Source organism: Capra hircus, chromosome 15, assembly GCF_001704415.2.
Source record: "Capra hircus breed San Clemente chromosome 15, ASM170441v1, whole genome shotgun sequence".
Lineage (NCBI taxonomy): Eukaryota > Metazoa > Chordata > Mammalia > Artiodactyla > Bovidae > Capra > Capra hircus.
This window is the reverse complement of record NC_030822.1, coordinates 19,599,228-19,626,630: the sequence shown is the minus strand read 5'-3', so window position 1 is coordinate 19,626,630 and position 27,403 is coordinate 19,599,228. Positions and strand designations below refer to the sequence as shown.

Genomic DNA, 27,403 nt, shown 5'->3' with positions numbered 1-27,403 from the left:
ATAATTCCCATACCACACACTTCACCCATTTAAAACCTATAATTCTGTGGTTTTTATTATATTCACAGAGTTGTGCAACCAGTACCTAAATCAATTTGGGAACATTTTCATCTCACTCCATAGCAAACCTCTTACCCTTTAGTTACCGTTCTTCATTCTTCCTGCTCCCGCAACACACACACACACACACACACCACCAATCGAATCATATAACATGTGTTGTTTCTGGCCTCTTTCACTTAGCATAATATTTTCAAGTTTCTTTCATGTGGTTTCATTCCTTTTTATTGCCACATGATATACCATTGTATAAATATACCTTTTGTTTATCCATTCATCAATTGATAGATATTTGCTTATTATGAACGTTTTTGGCTATTATGAATAATGCTGCTATGAACATTTGTGTATATGTTTTTGCATGGACATACATTTTCAATTCTCTTGGATATATGCCTAGGAGAGGAAATTCTGCATCATATGATCACTCTATGTTTAGCCTTTTAAGAAACTGCCAGACTTTCCCAGAGTGGCTGTACCATTTTACATTCTCATCATCAGTGTATGAGGGTTCCAAATTCTCCACATCCTCATCAACACTTGTTATTGTCTGTCTTTTTTTATCATAGCTATTCTATGGATCTGAAAGCATATCTTATTTTGGTTTCAATTTGCATTTCCCCAATGGCTCATGAATGCTCTTTATCTGACCTGGATAATGGTTGCATGTGTATGCTCACTGTGATAATTCAGCAAAGTATCCAGCTATGATTGCCACATTTTTCTGAACATGTTACACTTCAATACAAATGTTTATTTTGAAAGTACATATTCCATACCAGGTAAAGACCTCTTACATTCTATTTTGGAAATAAAATCATCACGAATCCACAAAAAAGAGGCAAGAGCAACAACTTTCAAGTGAGAAAGACTTGAATAGAAATCCATATTGACTGATGCTCTGTCTCATGCTGGCAAAGCTGCCTAACTCTTCTGAGCCTCTGTTCAATAAAACTTTAAAAATAATACCTCACAGGATTGTGGTTAGTGTGGCTTATAGAGAAGCTAAAAATAATTTTTTTCCAAAAATGTAAAACTTATCAGCTCATAAAACTACCCTTGCATTCTCATGGTTTGCAGATGATATGCCTCTTGATGACTGTGTTAAGATTTTCCCTCTAGTATAACCATGTCTTTCTGAAATTATTTTAAAAACATAAATCACAAATGTGTCTTCTTTGGCTTCAACGGATTTATGAATGCTTCAGTTATTGACTATGTCATGTGAAATGAAGAAGTTATCCTTATGAATTTGGGAAAGTTAATTGAGAAGATTAATGTTTTCTAATGGTCTCTGGGACTGTATTAGTTCCACTGTTGAATCTACAGCTCAGATACAATGCATTTCAGTAAGCCATCAGTTAACTGGCTTAAACATTAGTTGTTTCACCTACAAAGTCACTCTAATCACATGTTGCATCACAAGTATAAAATTTAATTATCAGTTATAAATCTCTGAGATCTTAAGATGATAGTTGGTTTGTAAATTCAGTGCTATACCACAATAGCCCTAAGAGAGATTCCCACCATAAATACACATTACAAAAAATGTGCTAACCTACACTTAAATAAACTTTTTATTTTAAATTTGCATAGAGTCGGACACGACTAAAGTGACTTAGCAGCAGCAGCAGCATAACTTTAGATTTCAAACTTTTTTCTCTGTGTCAGTCAGGATTAGACTCAGTTGAATATGAGAGAAATCCAATATAATGGTAGATTAAACAAGATGGAGATTTATTTTTCTCTTATGTAACACAAGTCTAGATGGCTCATCTAGACTTGTAAAGACTCTGCCTGCCATGCAGGAGACTCGGGTTTGATCCCTGTCAGGATGATGCCCTGGAGAAGGGAAGGGCAACCCACTCCAGTATTCTTCCTGGAGACTCCTATGGACAGAGGAGCCTGGAGGGCTACAGTCCATGGTGTTGCAGAGTCAGAGATGACTGACCAACACACACTTTCACTTTCACGACAAGGCTTTTCCAGCTTTCCTGTCTATTATCACAGCTTCTACCTTTAAGATCACATCTTGGTTTTAGTTTGGTTACTCAAACTCCCACCATCAAGTACGTGTGTTTTTAGGCTGCAAGAAGCAGAAAAGACCAAGGACAGAAGAGTCAGCTTCCAGACTGAGTCTGCTCCCTTTATAGCATTTTCCCAGAAGCTCCTCCCCAAATTTTTGTTTACATCTTATTGGCTATCCCAGCTGTGAGGCTGATAAATTTAGTTGCAAGAAAGGATGATGCATTGCCACACCTACATTACAGGGAGGATTTGCAACTAAGGAATAAGAGGATGGATAGCAAGCTGACAAGTAGCAGTCTCTGTCACACCATTTTCCCTCACTCTTTTCCATCTCTTTCTAGAATGCTGTAGTCATCTGTTTTTCATACAAAATTAAAATTTAAAGAAAAGACCAGAGATTCATTATATGCTAATTTAGTTAACTTTTATGATATCATTCACTAATATAACACATATTTATTACACTTTCTTTGTATCAGCCACTTCCATAAGTGAAGAAATGGAATAATGAGAACATTTCCACCTTCTCAGTGTTCAGAGAATATTGATTCAGTAAAAGAATGATGATTAATTATTATATATAGTGCTCATTTCAAATGTTATCCTTTAAAATATAGCATTACTATTTAGATAATCAACTACAATCAACTATTTTAGCATAAAAATATACTTTTATTTATCAGATGAATCATTCCATAGTTTTGAGATACTTGATACAAACTTGAAGACAAATTTTGGGTATCAATATCACACAAAGCATTCTTCTTACAAAATATGTAATTTTGTTCCAATGATAAAATTTCATGTGAATATATTAATATGGTCCTTTCAAATAAGATAATTAAAAATATAGTTAAACCTAGGTTTTCCAGAATTTTTAATTAGAAAAAACGAGGAGATATTACTAGAGCAAAAGCAGACAAATTAAGAAACAGAAAAACTATAAATATTTGGTTGTATTTTTCAGATAAAAAAATCAGCTAGAGAATATTCCTTTTTAGAAGATAGGAGATCTGTTCAATTCACTTTTTGAAAATTTCGAGGTATACTTTCAAGAAACTCTATTAAAGAATGTGACACTATAATAATAGGTTGTTATTGTGGCAGCATAAATGACAACTCATTTTATTGCCTTTAACACACTAGTTGACCTGTTTTAGTTTTGGGCATAGGATCAAGCTGAAATTGGTCTGCTCAAATTTCAGCTGGCTCCAAATTTCTTCAGTTGGCGCTAAACTTTTTTATCTGAAACTTTGGAATATATGAAACATGCCTTTTATAGAAAAATAGACAGTATTTCTTGTATCACTTGTCTAAGTTAAAGAGACTTGTCTCCCTTAAAAAGGGGGGGAAAAGCCCACATAACATTTATTTTAACAAAATAAAGCTAAATTTTTTGATGCATTTAAAAACCAATTTGATCTGAGATACTATTTTTAAGTATTAGTTCTCATTTAGGCAACAACAATCTACAGTGCTGCTACTTTAGTTTGCATTTTCTAGAGGTTATGTAAGTGGAATCATACAGTATGTCTGGCTTCTTTCACACAACAAATTATTTTGATTCATCTGTATTGTTGCATGTATTGATATTTCATCATTTTTTATTGCAGAGCAGTATTCCATGAATATATAACAATTTGTTTATACACTCACCTGTGTTTTGGGGTTTTTTTTGGCCATGCTATGCTACCTGTGGGATCTCAGTTCCCCCACCAGGGCTTGAACTCAAGCCATGGCATTTTAAGTGCTGAATCCTAACCACTGGACTGCCAGAAAAGTCCATCCATTCACCTGTTGATGAACATTTGGGTTGTTTCTTATTTGGGACTATTAAAAATAAAGCTGCTGCCTTTTTGGAAAATAGCTCCTCAAAAAAATTAACATAAAGTTACCCTATAACCTAGCAATTCTACTCCCAGGAAAAAGAAATATAAACACATGTTCCTGCAAAATCTTGTGCATGGATGTTGCTAAAAACATTGTTCATAGTAGCTAAAAAATGGAAACAACCTAAATGCACTCCCACTGAAGAATGGATAAACAAAATATGGTATATGCATAACAATGAATATTATTAAGCAATAAAAAGGAATGAAGGATTAATACATGCTACAACCTTGAAACGGAAAACATGCTAAATGAAAAAAGACACAGGCCACATATTGTTATGCTTCCGCTTATATGGAATGTCCAAAATGGACACATTCCTTGCACCTGCTTCAAGTCCCTTCCTTGCTGTCTTCTGCATAAAAAGGTTTCCGGCAGATTTATTCATTGGTACTTTCCTCGTTTCCTTCAGTTCTCATTAATACTTAATCCATTTTCTTTGCTCACTCTATCTTAAAAGGCATGCACACACAGTCATACACACACCACTCCTTTCTCTGCTTTTCTCTTAGTAGTGCCAGTTAACAGTTACGTGACTATTGAATAATAGCTAAGACATCCAAAGTTCACCGTGTTTTAATTGCTTTATTAATTTACTTAGTCCTCACAATTCCACCATAAGTTAAATACTTGATTTTATTTTTCCAACAGGAGGATGAAACGCCGCGGTTAAGCAATTACCCCAAATCACAAATCCATCAGACGGTACAGCAGGGATTCCACCCCAAAGAACTCGATTCGGCAGCCTGTGCTGTTAAACAGGATGCCATCCAGGAGAGCCTTTCTAATATACTTCGTACTGTTGTCTTCTGTGTGCCTCCACTCCCGGTGCGAGAGTTTACCTTGAAAACTTCTGCTATCCCCAGGGCAGAGTGCACTGCCTGCTAGTTAGTCCCTCAATAAAGGTTTAAAAGTGGGTTAAATTATAAGTTGAAAAAAATTTGCCTTAAAACTTCAAAACGCTAGGTAGGTTCCGCGAGCCGCAGACGCAGCAGCAACTCAACTACCGAAGTTAGACTGGGCTGGAGGCATCCTGGAAGGAGACCTCTTGCGCGTTCACCGGCTCCCCTCTGCCCCGCCCCCAGCCAGAATGCGTGCTGGGATTGGTCTCCGTGGTTCCGCCCCTGTCGATGACCCCGCCCCGCAGGACCCGCGGTGGGTGACCCGGAAGCGGTTGTGAGGCGCCGCCGCGCGGCCCAGCTCCCTTTTCCGGTCGGCGTGGTTTGGGAGCGCAACGTCCACGGTGCCCGGGCCTTCACCATGAGTGTCCCGGCGTTCATCGACATCAGCGAGGAAGATCAGGTGTGCTCCCAGGCCGCGGATGCCGCCAGGGTGGGAGGTGGGGGGAGACTCGGATGTGAGGGGCCGAGTCGGGGTTGAGCCCGGGCCAGGCGGGTGGAACGCTGCCCCGCGGAGCCAACCCCAGAGTCGAGAGCCGCGGTTGTGTCCTCCGCATCTGGGAGTGGGCAGGCCGAGAGGCAGGGGCGCACGTTCTGGGCCTGGAGTTGCACCAGCCCGCCCGCCGGCCCTCCCAGCGCTGGTTCCCAGGCTCGACAGCCTACTTCCTGGTTGGCGTCGGGACTCTTGTAGTCACTTCTGTCTGTCGATACAGTACTTTTGACTCATGAGACGGGGATCTGCTTCCGTCCTCGAAATGCAGCCACATCCAGAGTGGGAGGTGGCGAATCTTCAGAAGGCGTAAGCAGTTCAGGGAAAAATAATTTAGTACTAAAGATCAAGATGGCTTTACTACTATGTGACCGTATGTAGACTGTATTTTATACTCTTACTTGAGCAAGAGTGAGAGTTCTGAAAGCATAACATCAGTTCCACCCCCAGACTTTTGAGGCATACACCTGGTGAACGGTCTTAATATTTTTAAGTTTCTGTTTGCTTTTTGGTATGTATGCGTGGGTAATGCTTCTCATTTTAAACGGAGAAGTCTCAAGTTCAACTAAACTCGAAGTGAGTTTCTCGTTAATTTTGCAGAACTGAAAACTCTTCTCCGAAGTTTTAAGTGTTGTCGTTCTGTAGTTTTCTGCTACTCTACTAACATGGAAATTTTGGTTTCGATAGAAGAGAAAACATTACTAGTCTAAGGTAACTTTCAGACCTGAAGAGCAGAGTAAGGGAAAGAAAAATGGGGGGGAAAAAAGCTAGGGAAGGAATTGAGCATTATTAGAAAAGATGTGGAAGGAAAAAAAGCCTATGATGAGGAATGGAATCAGGTTACTGGGGGAAAAAAGTTTTTTTGTTTTTGTTTTAAATGGAAAAGGGTTGTTGATGCAGGAAATTTTGCCATTCTGTAAAGTAGCCTCCAATTAAATAAATTTTTTAACAAAGTTTTGCCATTGATTATATTAAAGTGTCTTTTCTAATTAGATTATGCTGCTGTTCTTGTTTCACCCTATCCATTCCTTTTGGGTAAATAGATGATTGCCTCAGGAATTTAACTTCATCAAGCTCTCCATTAGAGTAACCACCTGTGGCCAGTAGGGATGCCAGATGAAAACAGCACAATGTTGACTGAATAGTCTGCTTTGTGCATGCAAAGCAGAAAGTAAATAAATGCTTTTGGTGGGGGGGAGGGGGGCACCGTACTATGTCTCCTTCATAGAGAACTATACAGTGAAAGTTTAGTGCTATCTGAAATGGTGAGATTTGTTTATAAAATCTTGTTTATAATACTAACTCATGTGAAGTTTCTGTGTTACCTGAAAAGATTGCGCCATCCGATCTGCAGGTTTCATATACTTAGGTAGCCAGACATAGCTGTGGGATTAGAAATGTGACGCCTGTATATGTGCTAATGGAGTCCCTACATCTCCATTTCAGTTCTTTATTATCTTAAACACTGTTTACATTCATGAATAGCTGCCATAAATCCAAGTCCTGAAAAGAATAAGTTATTAAATATTATGTGTGTGTTAGAGTAGGAAGTGCCTAAATACTTGGATGTGGTGCTATAGTTATGTGTTTATAGGTCCAGCAGTGCTTTCTGATCCAGGTATGCATAGATGCAATTTGATAGAAACATTATATTAAGGGCAACGTTCAAAGGCATCTTCTTATTTTTGTATCTCTTACAGTGGTTATCTCAGATAGGTCCTCAAACATTTACTTAACAAATGATTACTCCCTTACCAGGGTAATGTCTGTAACTTTTAAAATTATCCGTGTTACATAGACCTGAGAGCAGTAAAACTTCATTTCTTTAAAACAGATCACTTATTCCCTTTCCCCACTTGTCCCCCCAAAAAGCTTGGGCTACGTTAGGAAGGGTTTTGCTGTATACTGAGTATCCAGCAGGATATATAGGTGATGTGAGAGACATTCTGGAGGTGATCAGTGTGGGGGTCATAATGGGTTTGTGTAGCTACTTGTTTGAAGTGAAGTGAAGTTGCTCAGTCGTGTCCGACTCTGCGATCCCATGGACTATACCCTACCAGCCTCCTCCGTCCATGGGATTCTCTAGGCAAGAATACTGGAGTGGGTTGCCATTGCCTTCTCCAGGAGATCTTCCCAACCCAGGGATTGAACCCGGGTCTCCCGCATTGTAGGCAGACGCTTTACCGTCTGAGCCCTTTGAGACTGATGGTGGATGAGCTAGCGGGGAGAAAGTTTAACATAATTTAAAGTCATCATTAAATGTGATATTCACATTTTTTTTATTTATTTAAGAAACAGGACAGAATGCTTTTAGAGCTTGCCTTGTGTAATTTATAGTTCATGTAATAGATACAGAGCAATCTTATTTGATTCAACAGGCTGCTGAGCTTCGTGCCTATTTGAAATCTAAAGGAGCTGAAATTTCAGAAGAGAACTCAGAAGGTGGCCTTCATGTAGATTTAGCTCAGATTATTGAAGCCTGTGATGTATGTCTGAAGGAAGATGATAAAGGTTTGTTTTTAAATTTTTTGTATTATTACTAATCATAGACGTACTTTTAAAACTTTGTTGTGAATTACATTTGTTTTGTTTTAGACCTTAGAACTTTAAAAACACCATTGTTTTTAATCTTTGCACACACTTTCAATTTATTCTCATCTGTTACACCTGTGAAGTAAGCCTATTTTGAGAAAACATTCACATCTGTTTTTTGAGTGTTATTGCACACAGTAAATACTGCTAATTTCAGAATGAACTAAAAAAATACGAATCTCTTCATAAGGTTTACATTATCAAATGGGATGCAGTTTCAGGTAATTGAAAAGCTAATTATTTGACTAATCCTCTGTTTATTGAGATAAAATGGGAAATTTTGAAAATTAGGAGTCCTAAAATCTCCGGTTAAGGTTTGAGATTAAACTTGGCATATAATTAGTATCTTGGCAGTAAAGCTGAAACTGTATACTGTATGGAGGTGTGAATCAGTCTTCTGCTTTACTGGTTAAAAACCAGATCCTGGGTAGTAACTTCTTCCTCATTTAATAAAGTGTGGAAGTTGTTTTCTGAATGATAATGGTACAGCAGAGCTGGTTATTTTAAATTCATGTCTTCTCTGTTCTTTAGTTTCTTAAGTTTTATGTTCAGTGGTCTTTGGTATATTAAAATTCTGGAAATACATATTTAACTCGATACATTTAATATTATAGTATCACTGTTATGTCATCCATACACGTGTAGATGTCGAAAGTGTGATGAACAGCGTGGTATCCCTCCTGTTGATCCTGGAACCAGATAAGCAAGAAGGTCTGATTGAAAGCCTGTGCGAGAAACTGGTCAAATTTCGGGAAGGTGAACGTCCATCTCTGAGACTGCAGTTGTAAGTTAAGAACTGAAGGAGGCTCAGTTTTCCTATGGGGTTTTCATGTTCCTGTCATTTATTGGTACAAAGCGAGGAGTTTGTCATGTTGCTGTCGTTTATTTGTAAAAACAATTCTAGAACTTGACTCTCGGCTGTGGCTTATTGGTGGTGTGTCTTTGGGCTCCATTTCCCTCCTTGCAGTGTGATGTTCATAGCAGTATCTGTGAAGTTTGTTGTCAGAGCGGATGGCCTCAATGCACTCACCATAGTCACTGATCTCAAGCACTGCTTTATCATTTGTTTGTTTACCAGGCTAAGCAACCTTTTCCATGGGATGGATAAGAATACTCCTGTAAGATATACAGTGTATTGCAGCCTCATTAAAGTGGCAGCATCTTGTGGGGCCATCCAGTATATTCCAACTGAGCTGGATCAAGTGAGTTACGACATGGAATACTTGTTCTGCTTATAAGAAATAAGCAAATATGTTCACCATGTCACTAAATTTTCTCCTTTTATCAATCTCGTTGTAGGTTAGAAAATGGATTTCTGACTGGAACCTCACCACTGAAAAAAAACACACCCTTTTAAGACTACTTTATGAGGCACTTGTGGATTGTAAGAAAAGGTATTCAGAATTAATGTACTGACTTAACAGGCAATATAAGTAGGTGGGACTGTTTTTTAAAGACAAGTAGGATAAGTGCTTTTGGTCTTACTTTGTTCTCTAAGGAGTTGCTATAAATCTCTTTGTGTAAATTTCACCTACTAAATTAAAGATAACTGCCAAGTTTGAAATAGTTTTTCCCATCTTTAAACTTTCTAAAAAGCAAAACTTGCTTTCCTAAAACTGGTACAGCTGTTAATCCCAAAGCTGTGTAACATTAGACTGAGTTATTTAATTAGACTAAGCTTTGATGTCTTAGTACAGGTAGTGTTATCACTTTTGTTTAATGGTGGTGAGGGTCTATCAGTCAGTTTCCCTTAGTCAGTGTCTCTTATATAAACAGTGTCCCTGAGATGAAACTTTGCAATGAAAGTGAAAGAAAAGTGTTAGGCATTCAGTCGTGTCCGACTCTTGGCGACTCTGTTGACTGTAGCCTGCCAGGCTCCTCTGTCCATGGGATTTTCCAGGCAAGAATACTGGAGTGGGTTGCCAGTTCCTTCTCCAGAGAATCTTCCCGACCCAGGGATCAAGCCCGGGTCTCCCACATTGCAGGCAGACGCTTCACCATCTGAGCTACCAAGGAAGCCCAGCTTTGCAATAGACTAGACTAAATCTTATTGTGCTTTTGCAAGGTCTTGAGTTTCTAGGCTTGTATTTAGCCCAGCAAACTGCATGCCCCAAAGATTTATTCCTCAGCCAGTTATGGATGCAACCAAATGATAGATTTGGCCCAGTTTTTAGGATCAGTATTGAAGGATAATCCTGCCATTTTGACCTAGCTTTTCAATTTCTCTTTTCACATAGTGGTTAAAAACTTAGAAAAAGTAATCAGTCTTTTATTGGACAATTTTTAGTGGCTTTCAGTGCTAGGGTGTTTCATATATTAGAGAAGATCAATAATAGTGTTTATGTTATGTTAATGTAAGTTTTTACAGACCATTTACATTTAATAATACAAGAGAAAATTATATTTTTGTTGTGAAAGTTGCAGTGTTTTATTATAAAAGAAGCAGGGAATTTTGCATTAATACCCTATTTCATTCTGTATCAGTGGCTACTGTCTGTTACCTGCTTGCACACTTGTGGCAGCATTCCAGCCAGTTGTCAATAAGTGTTAAATAGTTTTATGTCAGACCATTTCAAAAGGGAGGGCATGAAAGCTACTGGAGAAGGAATCCGTATTTTAATATACACTATACAACTAGTCCATTCTAAAGGAGATCAGCCCTGGGTGTTCTTTGGAAGGACTGATGCTAAAGCTGAAACTCTAGTACTTTGGCCACTTTATGCGAAGAGTTGACTCATTGGAAAAGACTCCGATGCTGGGAGGGATTGGGGGCAGGAGGAGGAGGGGATGACAGAGGATGAGATGGCTAGATGGCATCACCGACTCGATGGACATGAGTTTGAATGAACTCCGGGAGTTGGTGATGGACAGGAAGGCCTGGCGTGCTGCGATTCATGGGGTCGCAAAGAGTCGGACACGACTGAGCGACTGAACTGAACTGATAAATGTGTAGGCAGTGGAATAAAACTACTGGGATTTGAACCTTGGCCTTCCTACTACTAGCTATGTGTTAGTTGCTCAGTCATGTCCAGCTGTGCAGTCCCATGGATTGTAGCCTGCCAGGATCCTGTCCATGGAATTCTCTAGGCAAGAATACTAGAGGAAGTTGTCATTCCCTTCTCTAGGGGATCTTCCCGACCCAGGGATCAAAGCCAGCTCTCTTGCATTACAGGCAGATTCTTTACCATCTTAACCTTCAGGCTAGCTCTATGACCCTAAATAAATCTCTGTACCTCAATTTCCAACTTCAAGGTGGAAATAATAGTAGTATGTACCTAATAGCATTATTGGAAAGATTAAATAAGATATACAAAACAGTGGTTTTATTATTAAGAAAGCACTCAGTAAATATTAGATATTTTATTCCTGTCATTATCCTTTTCACTTTTTTCAAGCTCATCTTAAAAAATTAGTCTTTTTTTTTTTTTTTTCTGGTATAGTCATTTAAAATGATGTGTGTCATTGATGACCACTCATTGGGTGGTGTCTCTGATTGCTATTTAGTAGATCCTCAGTCTTTTATGCATAAAAAGGAAGTAACTAAGGTCACCTAATAAAGAATCCCAAAGCTAGTTCTCAGAGAAATTGAGATAGGACATCAGTACCCATCTGTCCTCTCCTAGACACACCCTAATGTTAACGTATTAAGAAATACCTGCAGCATTTGTCACAGGCCAGCATTCTTTCCCTGTTGAAACGCTTCCTTCAGTTGACTTCTGGGGCTTCTGTCTAGAGTCTTTGCTTCATTCACAACTCATTTGTGGCTCCCTCCCTCCCTCAGTTGTTGCCTCATTGGAAAGGCCTTCTTTGGCTTCTTTCTGTGAAAATAACAACATTCCTCTACCCTTGCGTTGCTTCCCCTCTACCTTCCCTCTTTTATTATTGCTTCCATTGCACTTACTATTAACTGACCTACTATGTTTTAATGTTTATTATCTGTCAGTCCCCACCAGAATGTAAGTTTGACAAGGGCCTTAACTTGTTCATTGCTAGGACAGTGTCTGACAAGAGTAGGCACTCAGTATATATGTGCCATGTGAACGACTATTTCTGAAAAACGGACATGTTGCAAAAGCAGTAGATGTAAGCAGCAGTGACGTAAGGCAGTAGGAAGCGGTGGTTTATGAAACTACAGTGTGTATGCCCTTCCCAGGCTTTCAACCCAGCTTCTCTTCTGAACTTTAGGTCTTTATGTTCAGCTGCTTTCCACCTGTTTCTCTCTAGTTGCGGCCTTGCCATGGTGAATCAGACAGTAAAGAATCCGCCTGCAATGCGGGAGACCTGGGTTCAGTCCCTGGATTGGGAAGATTCCCTTGAGGGTGGGCATGGCACTCCAGTTTTCTTGCCTGGAAAATCTCCATGGACAGAGGAGCCTGGTGGGCCACAGTCCGTGGGGTCACAAACAGTCAAACATGATTGCGTAGCACACATGGTTGCATCAAATTCAGTATGACCAAAATGAATTTCCGTTTTCTCCCTCTGAATTAGTCTGTTTTCCTAGCTAGACATCTCAAAGTCATCTCCTGTTTATTCTATTTACAGTGATTTTGTGAAACAAAAATTTCAGCATGTCATTCTTCAGGTTTACATTTTCTTTAGGGCACAGTACAAAATTCTTAGGGTGATATAGAAGTCCTTTCTGACGTGGGCTTCCATTTATTGCTATAGTGTGACTTGGCGAATGTGACAGTAATCTCGCCATTTTTATATGGTGCAGTGAAAAGCTGCAAAAAAACTTTGCTTTCTCTATATAGACACTCCCTCCATCCATTTCTCTCCTCCTTTCTTTTATGCACACCCACCCACACACTCTTCCCCTTGGTTATCATACTCTAGACAGTGAACTGTGTCAGATACAAAAGCCCCATGCTCTTTCCCAGTCTGGACCAGAGAGGCTGGTACTTATTCTTGTATGGTCTACAAGCTAAGAATGGTTTTTACATTTTTAACTGATTGATTGGGGTCGGGGTGGGGCGTCAAAAAAAGGCTATTTCTTGAAATGTGGCCATTATATGAAATGCAAATTTCAGTATCCATAAAATTTTATTGGAACAAACCCATATTTACATTTTTATGTATTATCTATGTCTGCTTTCGCCAAGATTTGAATAGTTGAGGTAGAGACTGTGACCTCTAAAGCCTAAAACATTTATTGCCTGGTGCTTCGTGGAGAGCTGCCCTCTGTTTGGTCTAGACCCACACTCAACTCCTTCACTCTGCCTGAACTGCTCCTCCCGTACTTACGGTGCCCTCCACTTATCATGGCACTTCACACCCTTAGCTAAGAGGCTTACGAGGATGTGGGCTCAGTGAGGGCTCCCCAGGTGGTGCGGTGGTAGAGAGTCCACCTACCAGTGCGGGAGACACAAGAGACGTGGGTTTGATCCCTGAGTTGGGAAGATCCCTTAGAGAAGGAAATGGCAGCCCACTCCAGAATCTTTGCCTGGGAAATCCCATGGACAGAGGAGCCTGGCAGGCTACAGTCCATGGGGTTGCAAAAGAGTTGGACACGCCTTGGTGACTATACCACGAAGCAGTAAAGGCTCAGGGAAGGTTAGGACCTTGTCTGTCCACCATTGCATTCCCAAGGTGTTGGGCAGTGATGGGCCCTGAGTCGGTGAATGCTCCCCAGGCTTAGGGAACTAGGAGAGGATAGTTACTTAAACTCTATAGATTTCTGTCATGCTGCTGCTTTAAGATTTGGTTTTTGCCTAGTACACAGAAAATGGTCATTTTGTTGTTGTTTTTGCTTTTGGGGAGTTACCTCGCCCTCTTAGTAAGAAATGCTTACACTTATTGGTGTCTCCTTCATGATTTTATTCATATTGGTGGTTGATGAGTGCAAATTGTGTGACACCTTCTGAGGCTTTATTATATGTCAGATACTGTGTTCTTTAAATGGACTATTTGATCTTTGTGAATTCAGATTTTCTTTAATAAGATGTATTCAACTGAAGTATACTATGGCTGTTAAAACTGGAAAGTGTGCCCATGTTTGCAGTGTATCACAGGATAGTAATTTGTTTAAATTGGAGGGTAATTGTTTTACAGTGTTGTCTCTGCTGTGCAACATGAATTCAGCCATAAGTATGTGTGTGTATATATATATATATATATATATCTCCCCTCCCTTGTGAGCCTTCCTCCCACTCCCCCACAACAAGGTAATATATTTGAACCTTAGTTTTGTGGGAAGTTTTAGAATGTCATTTAACTTTTAAAAAATAAATAGTATAGCTCTTACTGATTTTATCCAGGTTGAATCCAGACGTAGGGAGAAGAGAAAGGTTTTTAGCAAATGAAAAGGGTGTTTCTCCTACTTGGCAAACTGAAGCTTTCTATAACTGGCTGAAGATTTCATCAGTTTAAAAGAAGAAATAAAGAGTGAAGATAAACATTTTCTAAGTTCAGATTGAGTTGATGCTTTTAATTATTTTGTGCTTTTCACTGCAGTCAAAATTGATCATATAATTCTGGGGGTGATTTAATTGGAAGGGTGTCATTAGTGGAGTTATTTAAATATCTGGTGTTGGCGCAGGTTCAGCTGTACTATTCTCAGACAAAAAAACTTTTTTCTCCTCTAGGGTTTTTTATAGCTTGTCTTCTCTGCCTGGAAAGTCATCCAGCCCCAGCCTTCCACCTCCAACCAGTACTCTTCATAGCCAATTATTTTACATCCTTCAGATCTCAGCTTATGTATCATTTCCTCAGAGAGAGACTTTCCCTGCTCATTCTGTATGAAATAGCCTCCTCTTTGCTCTCTCAACTCTTATTACTGTATAACATCACCATTTTCCTTTATGGCACGTTAATTGTTATTTTTCCTTAGTTGTTTCTCTTTCGTACTAAAAGGAAAGTTCCATGACTTTCCATAGAGAAGAACTGTGTCTCTGAGTCACCAGTGTATATGTATCATCAGCCCGGTATTGGCACTTAGTAAATATTTTTGAATGAATAAATGGCAGTAATGATACTCTGAAGTTCCTAAAGTTATATTTCTTTTTAGTGATGCCGCATCAAAAGTTATGGTGGAATTGTTAGGCAGTTACACGGAGGACAATGCTTCCCAGGCTCGAGTTGATGCCCACAGGTAATGTTTAACATGGTGTTCCAGTGATGGCTGTCGTCGTTGGGGCAGAGGGAAGCTACAGTATTCGGTCATATAGTGGAGGTCATGCTTGCATCCACCTATGATCCAAAGCCATTTGATAGCATGTGCTCCATGATGATTCTAATGTAGCTACCAAAATTCAAGATTTGGTATTGAAAGAACCATAGTATGCATGTGAAATAGCCATATAGTGTTTGCTATTTGGAGTATTCCTGCAATTGGGGTTCCCAACCTGAAGAGTAGAACTTGATCTTGGTTTGATTTTACCTTAATATTACAAAATGTTGATGGGGAAAGGTTGGATTTGTATAAAAATTAACTTATTGCTAATGAGAACTGCTTCAAGCAGTTTTAGGTCTATTAAGTAGCGATAAGAGTAGGATCAGTTTTTTAACTCTATGGAATGGAAATTGGTAATTTCTTCATAGGGTTATTGCTTCCCAAGAACTTGTATATAATGGATGTTGGTAGAAAGGGTAGTTAGTGGAAAAGATCGTCGTTGACTCAGGTTAGAATGCCTGCATTCAAATACTTGACCACTTAATTAGCCCTTAAAACCAGGCAAATTCTTTTCTGAGCTTGTTTCATCTTTGGTAAAGTGGGCTTGATAATACTCTTAAGTGTCTCGAGGTGCTATGAGGATGAAATGAGATAAACATGTTAAAGCACTTAATGTCTGACATAAATGGTAAAATATTGCTATTTTATTCTTTGATTATTTTGGTGGTGCTTTCTCTTCAACTGTGTTTTTGTCTGAATAATTTTGTTATAACAGGCATCACTGATCAATTTATTGGCCTGTTTTAACCCCAGTTTTGTAAATTTTTTTATGCCATGTATATTGAACTCTTAGATATTTCACTTAATTGAATATATTTTGCAATCTGCAAAGATAGTGAAATGTACCTGAATTTCAAGACTCTGAGCTTTGATTTATTTTGTTTTCTAATTAAGGTGTATTGTGCGAGCATTGAAAGATCCAAATGCATTCCTTTTTGACCATCTTCTTACTTTAAAACCAGTCAAGTTTTTGGAAGGCGAGCTTATTCATGATGTAAGTAATTTATCCTTAATGTGAAAAGTGTTTTCTCCTAAATCTAGCACACTGAACCCAGAACTCTTTGCATTAATGGACACAACTCAGAGAAATCTAGAAAGAGAACTATTTATTCATTTTTTATCAGGAACAGACTAAAATTTAGGACTAACATTTAGCTTTTCTCCACTGTTGAACACTCCTGTTCTTCCTTTCTTTCCTTCATTTTCTCCATTATGAACCTAGAGAATACAAATTTCTTCATATTATATAGTGTCAGCTAGCCCCCAATTAGGAAAATAAGTCTGATACTTAAAAACACATGAATGTACTTTTCTAGTTATAAATACATTACAGATTATTTTCTATTAGTACTACGTCATTACTGCCATCTTTTGGGGTAAATTGTTTAAAGCTCATTGTATTTACTGATTCTTCCATCTTAAGTGAATTTGATGAAAGCAGATTTACATAGTAATTTGATCAGACAGATTGAATATAGAGTCTCCTTGCTGGGAGTCATTGTCTTAAATAGCTAGTATAAATCTTGATTCTATATTGAATACTATCTTTTTTTTTTTTTTTTGTATAGCTTTTAACCATTTTTGTGAGTGCTAAATTGGCATCATATGTCAAGTTTTATCAGAATAATAAAGACTTCATTGATTCACTTGGTAAGTTTTGGGGATTATTCTTTGGAGGGATAGGGAGAGATAGGAATGTATGATCCAGAAAAATAGGATCATGGCCTTATGTGTAGATTACCCTAACCAGTGGTGTATCTTATTCCTTAGATGCATGGTGATTTAAATTTTTGGTACTTCTTTTAAAAAGCCACAGTCACATAATTGTAGCAGTAGCTTTTTCCCTTCTGATACAGTCTTTTACACTTGGTTCTCCATCACTACCCCAATGAACAAAGTATACTGTATTCCTAAGCAGATCTAAGTGAAGCTATAGATGAAGTTAGAAGCGTAGTTATGGTGATTTTGTGTGACAGTTTGTTGAAGACAGCATAGTAAGTTTAAGCTTTGTGATTTTTTCTTTCTAGACCAACAGAGTTCAGTAAATGTTGCTGAATTCTTACTCATCCTCATTGAGCAGATTGCACATATGTTCAGTGCTTTCTTTCTGGAGCATGTTTTTAACATGGCTAAAATTAAAAAGAGAAACCTTAGGAAATCTGTAGTTGAACAGGTTTAATTGTTCTAAAACTCCGCTTTTTAAAGAGTGAAGACAAATGAAGCTAAGGTGCTTAGTTTTTTTACTGGACGATGATCAGAACACAAAGGCCAGTTGTAATTTTCCATATTAAAATTGAATTTAGTCTTCCTGGTTGGTTGAAGTGTAGATAAAGAATACATTTATAATTACTTTGATTATACTATTAGTCCTCAATTTGGTAATCATTAATTCCTGTCACCTATAACTTTTGTGCAGCCATTGGAATTAGGGAAGATTGAATTATTCTGAACATAATAAGGCGTTTGAAATACACCAAGATAAAGTAGATGCAAGTGTGTTTGTGTTCAATGCTTTGCCAGGTGCACTAGACCCAGAAAACCACATTCTGTCCCAGTTAATTTGTTTTGTGGCATGAAGCTATGTGATGGAATGTTAATGTCAGCAACCTCTTTATTTACGCACCAAAGAAAAAGGAGTAGTAATTAACACTTTGACACTCCCCCATTGATGTGTAATTGACTGTTTCAAAGGAGCACTGGTTCATAAGCTATTGCATGCATTAAAATTACGTTTTCTATATTGCAGCATTTTAAGACAGGGGTCAGTGACAATGCAGAAATTGCTCAATGATGCACATTTTTTTATTACTGCATTAAGGTTTTGACATATTAGTAATGAATAAATGTTTCCATAAAATTAGATTTTTTTATAACTTTAAAATTGAAATATGACACACAACACTGTGACTTCCTCGCTGAAGGTAATCTACTTTCATGAAACAAAGCACAGCTTTCTACAAGTCTTTAACTCATACTTTACTGGCTTAATAATTTGATTTTGAGAACAAGAATCCTAAAGGCTTTAAATTTGGTTCTTTGTTTTAAACATCAATTTGAAGTGTTTTTAAAAGCAGATTTCCATGAGTTAGACCACGGTTTTACATAATTCACTTGAGAAATAATCTTCCCTCTGATAAGTTTTTTGATTTATGGTAATCTTGTAACTGCACAAGGAGTAGCAGTAAAATAAATTTAACTTCACGAGTATTTTAAATTATATCTTAGAAATTTTAGGAATTTCTATCATTTTATCATAGTAAAAGAGGCCAATATGTATGTCCATAGAACTGGTAATGTTAAGGAATTTTCTTGTATTGACAGATACTGTATACAAATAAACTTTGTATTAGTTCTCTGTGATAGGAAAAACAACAATTTCTGTGTAAACCACAGATCATCCCTGTTTGGCCTTTTGTTTGTCACAATCTATGCAGATTAGCAATCATTTATTAGTAACTTGTCCAAAACATCTTATTAAATGTTTATTTTGGGGTTTTAAATGTATTAAGATGTTATTACAGCTGAAAGTCTGGTTATAAATGTGTAGATTCCACAGGTGGCATCAGTTATTCTCAAAACACTTCATTTTATTAACACTGACAACTTGGGCCAACAGTAGCACTATTGTGTGTCAACTGAATTGCCCTGACATGTCCACATGTAATCTAGTGTTGTCCAGTTGCTACCTTCTTGCTTCGGAAAGTTAATCAGCATCTAATTTGCATTTGTTAATTAGGGTTAATGTGCACTAATTGATTTTTTGATGCTTGTAGATTTCCATTAAACCTGCTTAGCAATACTTACTTGGGTACCTCATTCATTTGAGTTATGATGATCATGTTTTTGTTGAATCAGTGCCAAATAGAAAGTCTGCATCATAATTACAGCTAATTAACAATTATGTCCTATATTAATGGGCTTCCCTAGTCTTCTGCTAATATTATGTTATAAATTTCAAATTTATTTATGGAGTACTTAGAACTTTTTTACCAGTACAAACTTGAGGCTCTTAATTACTAGAGAGTACCATTCGCTGAGTTTACATAATTTGAAAGTTCAGAGAAAAGGAATGTGGAAGTATTTCTAAATTAACTTTAGAAATGTTTTAAGAAATTAACATGAAATAGAGTAATCTGTGTTATAATTCAGCTTCTATTTAGGAATAGATAATTTGGGTATTCTGGATTTGTATATATTTGTATTTCTAGTTATTTTGTAAATGAACTTATTTTTTAGGCCTAGTACTGCCACTTTCTAACCAATAAGTAAGTCATTTAATCTCTTTACTCCTCAATTTTAACTTTTTTACAGAGAAAGGATGGGGACTAGGTAGTTTGCTCTTAGGTCTGACAATTGTTTGTGACCCGAATAATTATAATAATATTTCATTAGAAATTATAAGGCAAAATTTGTATTATTTGTAGTTTTCTACTTTTGCCTTAAAAAGAACAGGTATCACTATTACTTTATCTAGTACTAATCATTTTCAACCTGTAAATGTTAAATATACCTTTGCAGTTCGACTTTTAAGTATTAAATCCAAAGTGGCCTAAAGGGAAATTTAATGTTTTCATAACTGAATGTATGTTAACATATTTTAAAATTCCATGCTTACCAGTATCACAGAAAACAGTAAGTATCAATGGATACAGAATCCTGTGTTTAAATGAAGAGCTTATTAGTAAAAATAAGTTTTAAGTAATTTAGTTAAATTAGAATGTTCTTTATGAAATGTATTTTGTATACTTTATCTCCTAAAATATATAAAATAAATATTAAAAATAGAAAATGTACAAAATATTTAGGGCCTAAAAATATCATTTTATAGCCTGATCTTAACATTGAATGTGTCACCTGTGGCACTGAAGCAGTAAGGAAACATAGTAATAGAAAAATAATTTTAAATGCTCCGTAATATGATTATAGGGTCAGTTTATGGTTTGCAAATACAAGAAGCTTTGTGAAAATTAACACTGTGACACAATTTTACACAAGAGTTATCATGCAGGGCTGTAATTAGTATGGATGCTTATCTGGCTTCACTACTATTGTTTCTCAGGCCTACTACATGAACAGAATATGGCAAAAATGAGACTGCTTACTTTTATGGGAATGGCAGTGGAAAATAAAGAAATTTCTTTTGACACAATGCAACAAGAACTTCAGATTGGAGCTGATGATGTTGAAGCATTTGTTATTGATGGTAAGGCAATTGGAAATTTTCTTTTCTAGAATTTCTTTCTACCCTATGAAACATAAGATTTTTAATCTTGAAACTGAGTTTAATAGTTGAGCAGATTTTATTTGTAGTACTGTGAAAATTGAGTGGGATTATTCAGTAAGTTGCTATGTGGTTTTTTTTTGGATAAGGAAATGGCAACCCACTGTAGTATTCTTGCCTGGAGAATTCCGTGGACAGAGAAACCTGTCAGGCTACCATCCATAGGGTCACAAAGGGTTGGACACAACTGAATGAGCACATGTGGTTTTTGGTGTGTATCTATTTCTTGAAGTCATGTAGAACAAAAGGGCTTTAGGGCAGAATATTGTAGTGGTTAAGAGCCTAGATTTTAGTATTAAACCTGTGTTTGAGACTGGGTCTTCGGCTGTGAAACTTGAATGTAGGAGTTAATTTGTGGTTGTGAAGATTAAATAAATTAATGCATGTAATTAATGCATGTGCCAGCTCGGTGCCTGGCACATAGTAAATGATCTGAAAATACTAACCATTATCACATTTTTGTGATTGGCCTAGGAATAGGACCTTCTTCAATAATTATATTGTGTGCTGTGCTTAGTCACATCCGACTCTTTGCAACCCCGTAGACTGAAGCCCAGCAAGCTCCTCTGTCCCATGAAATTTTCCAGGCAAGAAACTGGATTAGGTTGCCATTTCCTTCTCCAGAGGATATTCCCAACCCAGGGATCAAACCCATGTCTCTTGGGTCTCCTGTGTTGGCTGGGAAGCCTTAATAATTGCCTTATAAAGTGCAATGTAATTAGGATATTTTAAGATTAATAAAATGCACAGAACTACTGACATTGTTTCATTGGAATGCTCTTAAGTCTCAAACACTCCTATAATACCTTATTAAGAAACTGTTTCCCACCTCCTGTTTTGTGATTTCAGGAAGAACACTAGAATTCTTACTGAAAATTTTTATGTGGTATTTAATACAGATTGGTGCAGCAAACCAGAGGACAAATATATGTGGCCTTCCTTTTGGTTGTATCATACTGCTGTGCTTCAAAGAGCCAGTTTGTAAAATAGTGTTGGGAAACTGTAAAGTTTTATTATGGCTTACTTGGTCACAGTTTCGTGCTTTCGGCTGTTTTCCTTGGGAATTCTTCCATATAATAAGTCATGTAAAACATCTTTTTTCCAGCGGTAAGAACTAAAATGGTCTACTGCAAAATTGATCAAACCCAGAGAAAAGTTGTTGTCAGGTAAGACACTAATACTTTGCAGCATTTTGTAGAACAATTTATTCTATTTCACTTAAATGTTTATAGAGAACCAAGGTGGTGTTCTTATCAGTTGACTGTAGTTAAATAGTTCCTATTTATCATAATTTTATTAAAGTTCAGACTGAATGTGATTAGCTTATTTAATGAAAGAGTCCTATTTTCCAGCACATTTCATTTAATGGCTCAGCACTGGCTAGAATACTAATGACTTCTGTGTCTGGTTTATGTAGTTCAGGAAAATAGATGGTTTAGGATTAGTGTGAATAGTGAAAGTCGCTCAGTTGTGTCCAGCTCTTTGCGACCCCATGAACTATACAGTCCATGGAACTCTCCAGGCCAGAATACTGGAGTGGGTAGCCTTTCCCTTCTCAAGGGGATCTTCCCAACCCAGGAATTGAACCCAGGTCTCTGATATTGCAGGCAGATTCTTTACCAGCTGAGCCACAAGGGAAGCCCAGTTTAGGATTAGTATGGCAAATAAAGGTTTTTTTGTTTTGTTTTAAAAAAGCTTCTAGTCGTTTTTACAACTCTATATTGTCTCCTATATATATTTAGCCTTGCTGTTTTAACTAGATACAAGTGTATTATATTATAAAAGAATACCAAAGGACAAAAGGTTGACTAATAACTTTGTTTTTAATTTTTCCAGTCATAGCACACATCGGACATTTGGAAAACAGCAATGGCAACAACTCTATGACACACTGAATGCCTGGAAACAAAATTTGAACAAAGTGAAAAACAGCCTTTTGAGTCTTTCTGACACCTGAATTTTTATGCTGTATAATTTTGTTCTTTTTGGAAAATTGAAATCATAGTAAAACATAGGCTAAAATCTGACTACAGTCTGGACATTTATTGTCTCATATTTAAAAGAAATCACCATCTTCAGAGCATACAAAGTAATAAATGACAAAGGGTCACTGTCTATTTTGTATAATACATGTGTTGTGTTCCGTAAGGAAGGGTTTTGAGATGCATCAAGAGCTTTGATGAGAGAGTATATGGAGGAAAGACAAATTTAACTAAAAGGAATTAAATGTTAACATTCATTCAGTGCTAATATCATCCTTGCAATCTTAGCTATCTTAAATGAAGCATTTATTGAGCGAAAACACAACATTAATATAATTTCCTCAAAGAAAAAAGTTGGTAAAGTGAGTACAACTACAAAGCTTTAGCTATAAATTATATTCCAATTGAAACCACATTGATATTTCAATTAAATAATTCACTCTGAAAGCATTTATCAACATTATTTTAATCTGTTTTTTCTGCCATCTCTTCTGCTTTTCTTTTTTTAGGTTGGTTGTCATTTGCTAAGCTTAGAAACTTTTCGGTTTCATTTATTTCATTTGTTACCAAGTGCTGCCAGTCATCTTCACCAGAAGACGCATCTAAATCAGTATTTTTAATCTTGATTGCCTGAAAATGGCTTTGTAGCGGAGTTGATTTCAGAGGCTTTGTTTTCACCTAGGAAATACCAAACTTGTTTTGCCACTGAAATTATTACTCATTTTCTAACCAGTCATCGATAAGCATTTAAAGAAAATCCTTCAGCCTTTGCAATTAGGGGTATGTGATAAAAACCCACTGTTGTCTTGGCTATTTTCCATCTACCACCCTAGTAATTTTGGCACCGAAAACTATAAAATGTGAGTTTGTAAGCTTATGTAGTAGCTCCTCAAGATCTTCAAGTAGCTCTTCAAGCTATACTCCAGAGATACCACAAATGTTTTCTTAAAGGTCTTAAGCTTTCTTTGAAAGAAAACATATTTAAAACAATGCAGATAAAAATCTCTTTTGTCTGCTACTCCCCTTCCCTTCCCAAACAAGTCTATGTTTTGTACCTTCTATCAAGGCTGGGGAAAATTTAAAATGCTAACAGAAGTAAACTGCCATATAGAAACTGCCTTTTACTTCAGGTTTCCTCTTAGGCTTCAGAGCACCATTGTTGGAGAAACAGGAAAGCGCAATGAGGTGTTAAACTGGCGTGTTTCCAAGGCACCACATTGGGTCATATTTCTAATACTGTGTTAAGTATTTTTAAGGTTTTTTCTAAATATAAAATAATTACAAGTTTAGAAAAGAGAAAAGTGTAAAGAAACTAAAAATCACTAGTAATCCGCTATCCAGAGAGACCTGTCAACATTTTGGTACTGTTTGCTATTAGTCTATTTTTGACATCTGTATTTTAGTGCTGACTGTTCTAGAGAATTTTATATCAGTTTTTCCTTCTGAATTGTTTCCTGTACAATACAAACTTCTCATAAGCAAATGTCAGTGGCTGCAAAATACTTCTTATGGATGTGTGATAATTCAACTAGGACCTATTGTTGACATGTTTCCAATTTATCCCTATCAGAAATAAATTTGAGGGCTTCCCTGGTGGTGCAATGGTTAAGGCTTTGCATTTACACTGCAGGGAGCACGGGTTCAGTTCTTGGTCAGGGAATTCCCCACATGCTGCAGGGTGTGGCAAAATTGAGTTAAGTCTTGAAAAAAATCTTTTATGGTCTTAGATTCTCAGATAAAATCTTCTTGAATGGGAATATATTTTTGAAGTACAGAACAGAATAAGAATTTGATTAAAATTACCCAGTATTGCAACCACCATTAAACATTTTAATATAAATACCCTAGACTCCTCTCTATATACAGTTCTTAAAAATCGGGGTCATTTATATGGTTGTCTATGCTGGGTTAAAAACATTTTTAACACTTCCCTCTAGAAAGACCATGGCTCCATCATATTCCATGTTCCATAATATTGTTGGACATTTGAGTTGTTGGAAAATGTTTACTGTTACTAAGCTATAATGAATGTCATTTGTTCATAAATCTTTGTGAAGATCTTTGAATACTGCCTTACATTAAAGTATTTTCCAATCTGATAAAAGTGGCATATTTTTGTAATGTATTTTCAAAGTGAGATTATACAGTAACAATTTTTTAAACTGAATTTAAATATTTACATTTATCTCAGTTCCCTAAAGGATATGTCTTTTTGGACTGCTCTGTTTGGTTCCTGAGAATTCTAGTCAACCACCAATCTCCTCAGCCTCTGATCCTTAGTGACGCTGGGTTCATGTTTGTCTCATTGCCTATGTTTTTATGAAGCAATTCATTTAACTTCTGTGGACCTCAGTTTTCTCATCAGATTCTTTTGGTTACAAAATGCTATTACTGTAAAGAATAACTGGATAAAATGCACATAAATATATAGTTTTTATAATGTCTGGCTTGTAAGTGTTCAACAGACCTTGTGTAGCTCACAGGGCCAGAATGAATTAAAGTCATCCATGCGTGGGCACTGTGTCAGCCTCATGCAATACTGAGAATAGTTAACAGAGAAGTAGACCGAGTCCAAAGCTAGGTTGCTACTAATTTTGGAGTAAAATGATTTGATGACCTGATGATATAATGGTCCTGTTTTGCCAATAAAATGCTAGAAACATCTTGGTGCATTTGACATCAAGTACAAACTACCCAATTTCCCAAAATCCGTATCTTTTGACTTGATGAAAAAAGGAAGGAGACATTCATACATTACACTTGCCTTTTTCCTACTTAGTGAGAGGGGCAGAAGCAAGGACTGGCCATAGAGAGAAGCAGGATGTAATTTTAAAGTTTACACTGAACAAAACTTGTCCTATTTATCTTAACTTGGGTTTTGCAGCCTAGAGCAGTAATTCTAGTTATACATATGTTGCCACATACCTTTGCTCCTTCCTTTCCTTCTTAAAAAATCACCTCTTCACCTCTTTCTGCCTGACTCAAAAGATCTGCTCTTGGCCTGAAAATTTCCCCAGCCTAGTAGTAGTAGTCCTCCCTTTAAGCCTGTGGTTACATTTTAAAATTCTGAATGAACCTAACTAATACTGAATGTGTAAACAAGTGACTTTGCTTACTCTGACCCCTCTCTCCCATCCTCATTCCTGGGTGTAATCAAGATTGCAGCAGGCTGCCAACCTAACCCCCTCTAAGAATAAAAAACACATTACTCTGGATCTACAGGAGAAAATGAATTAACTCATAATAACTACCCAGAATTTTATAAGACTGATGTGGACAGTATACATAAAAATATGTTGAAAAATTTAAAGAACTTATATTCCCTTTCTGGCCATAAGTCTTCATAAAATTCACTTTTCATTTAGAACAAGAGTTGGCAAACTTTTGCTGTAAAAGAGCCAGAGTAAACATTTTTGGCTTTGTGGGCCAAGTGGCCCCCCTCACAACTGCGTGACTGTCACTGTAACACAAAAGCAGCCATAGAACTACAGGTAAAGGAGTGGGTGTGGCTGTTCTAATAAGCTTTTATTGTTAATAAAGACAAGGCAATAGGCTGCATGTGGCCCATGAGCTGTCGTTCAACAGCCTGTGATGTAGAAAAACCTAAGTAAAAGAGGTTAGATTGGTTTTGTTTAGTCCAGGGATCACAGCCTTTTCAGTAGACTAAGCAAAAGAGTTCACCTGCTTTTAAATTTGTCCCAATTAAATGTTAACTGGTAACCAAGCATCAGCTGGGACAGTGATACAGAGCACACTGCTTGACACCAAGTGATGATCACTTTGCTAAACAGACATTTAGTGTGTTTTCCACGCACCAGTATTTTTAGAAGAAACTTTTCTATTAACAAAAATTGAGAAGGTGATGTAGCATGTAACAGCCAAGATACCTAGTCTAAGTCCACTGCAAACTGTTCTTAATGCTCTGGAAAATCATTTCGTATTTGTATCACTGCCTCAATATCGTTTTAAAGCTGTTGTGGGAATATTTCTTCAAATTTTTAAATTTTATAAATTCTTAACTAATTACAGAAAAAGCATTAGGGATGCACTACAAAGAACTTATCTATTTTTTTTTTAATAAAAATGGGCTTGAAAGGGAGATTTGAAATTTCCATCATACCCTTAAACTGTTTGAAAATAGAACAATTATGTCAGAAGTGTTAAGTATTCAACCCAATCAGAATGGATGTTTACCTTTGATACTCAAGCTTCTTTTTTGCTTTTGATTTGATTCTATGACTTACCCAATTAGCTAAAGGTCAGAACTTAGATTTCCCAGTGCCTAGTCTACTGTGCATTAGTTACCACAGTTTAAAGATTGAACATTTGCACATCAAGCTGAAATGATTTGGTTTTGAGCTCAATTATGCAAAGGTGAAAAACTCAGATCCTGATTTTAGTTTCAACTTTCCCAAAGGGACAGTTAGGCTACCTTACTTGAGGTTTCTCAAATTTAAAAATGGAAGTAAAATGTACTATTAGAAACTTATTCATAAGGCTGTGTTACTGCTATAATTTTCACTTTATAATAGTGCTCAAAAAAATTGTTTAATGTGCATCTTTAAATTTTAAAATATACAGTGACTATGCAGTTGCTTTTTTGTCATTTTTCCTAACCTTTTTGGGTTCCATATTGCAGCTGTATTTGTTTAGACTTTGAACAATACAGTCATTTTTGCACTGAAGTTTTGCACACAAGTTTAAAAACTTACAAATTTTCCAAAAAAAAAAAAAAACCAACAAAAACCTGTCAGTTGTAGTTAGTTGCTTTTCATACGACAAATAGATTCTTGGAGCCATATAATGTCTACAAATACTTTGCTTAATATTTATATCCATACTTGATATCATATACTTATGAATATTTGATCCTTTCACATACTGTGTTTTAACTGAAATACTTTAAAATAGACAATTTCTTCCTTTGGAATAGTCAATTTCTGAAAATAATATAAATTACCTTTAAGCACTGTTAAAAACAACTTATTTAAGGCAGCTTTTATTATAATT

General features: G+C 36.8%; 2 protein-coding genes across 2 annotated transcripts in view; one reads left to right on the top strand and one right to left on the bottom strand.

Annotated features, from left to right (window-relative positions):
- On the top strand, positions 5,128-22,438 carry EIF3M (eukaryotic translation initiation factor 3 subunit M). The gene is made up of 11 exons (XM_018059285.1): positions 5,128-5,280; positions 7,746-7,878; positions 8,605-8,743; positions 9,038-9,161; positions 9,259-9,353; positions 14,966-15,049; positions 16,025-16,124; positions 16,699-16,780; positions 20,190-20,333; positions 21,517-21,577; positions 22,248-22,438. Exons 1-11 carry the CDS (start codon positions 5,239-5,241, stop codon positions 22,366-22,368), a joined length of 1,125 nt encoding a protein of 374 aa, XP_017914774.1. The 5' UTR covers positions 5,128-5,238; the 3' UTR covers positions 22,369-22,438.
- The window catches only part of CCDC73 (coiled-coil domain containing 73), a 110,994-nt gene continuing 105,984 nt past the window's right edge, over positions 22,394-27,403 (bottom strand). Inside the window, exon 17 of the mRNA XM_005690053.3 lies at positions 22,394-23,071. Within this exon, the coding sequence (XP_005690110.2) occupies positions 22,859-23,071 (213 nt within the window). The 3' untranslated portion in view covers positions 22,394-22,858. The remainder of the gene's footprint in view (positions 23,072-27,403) is intronic.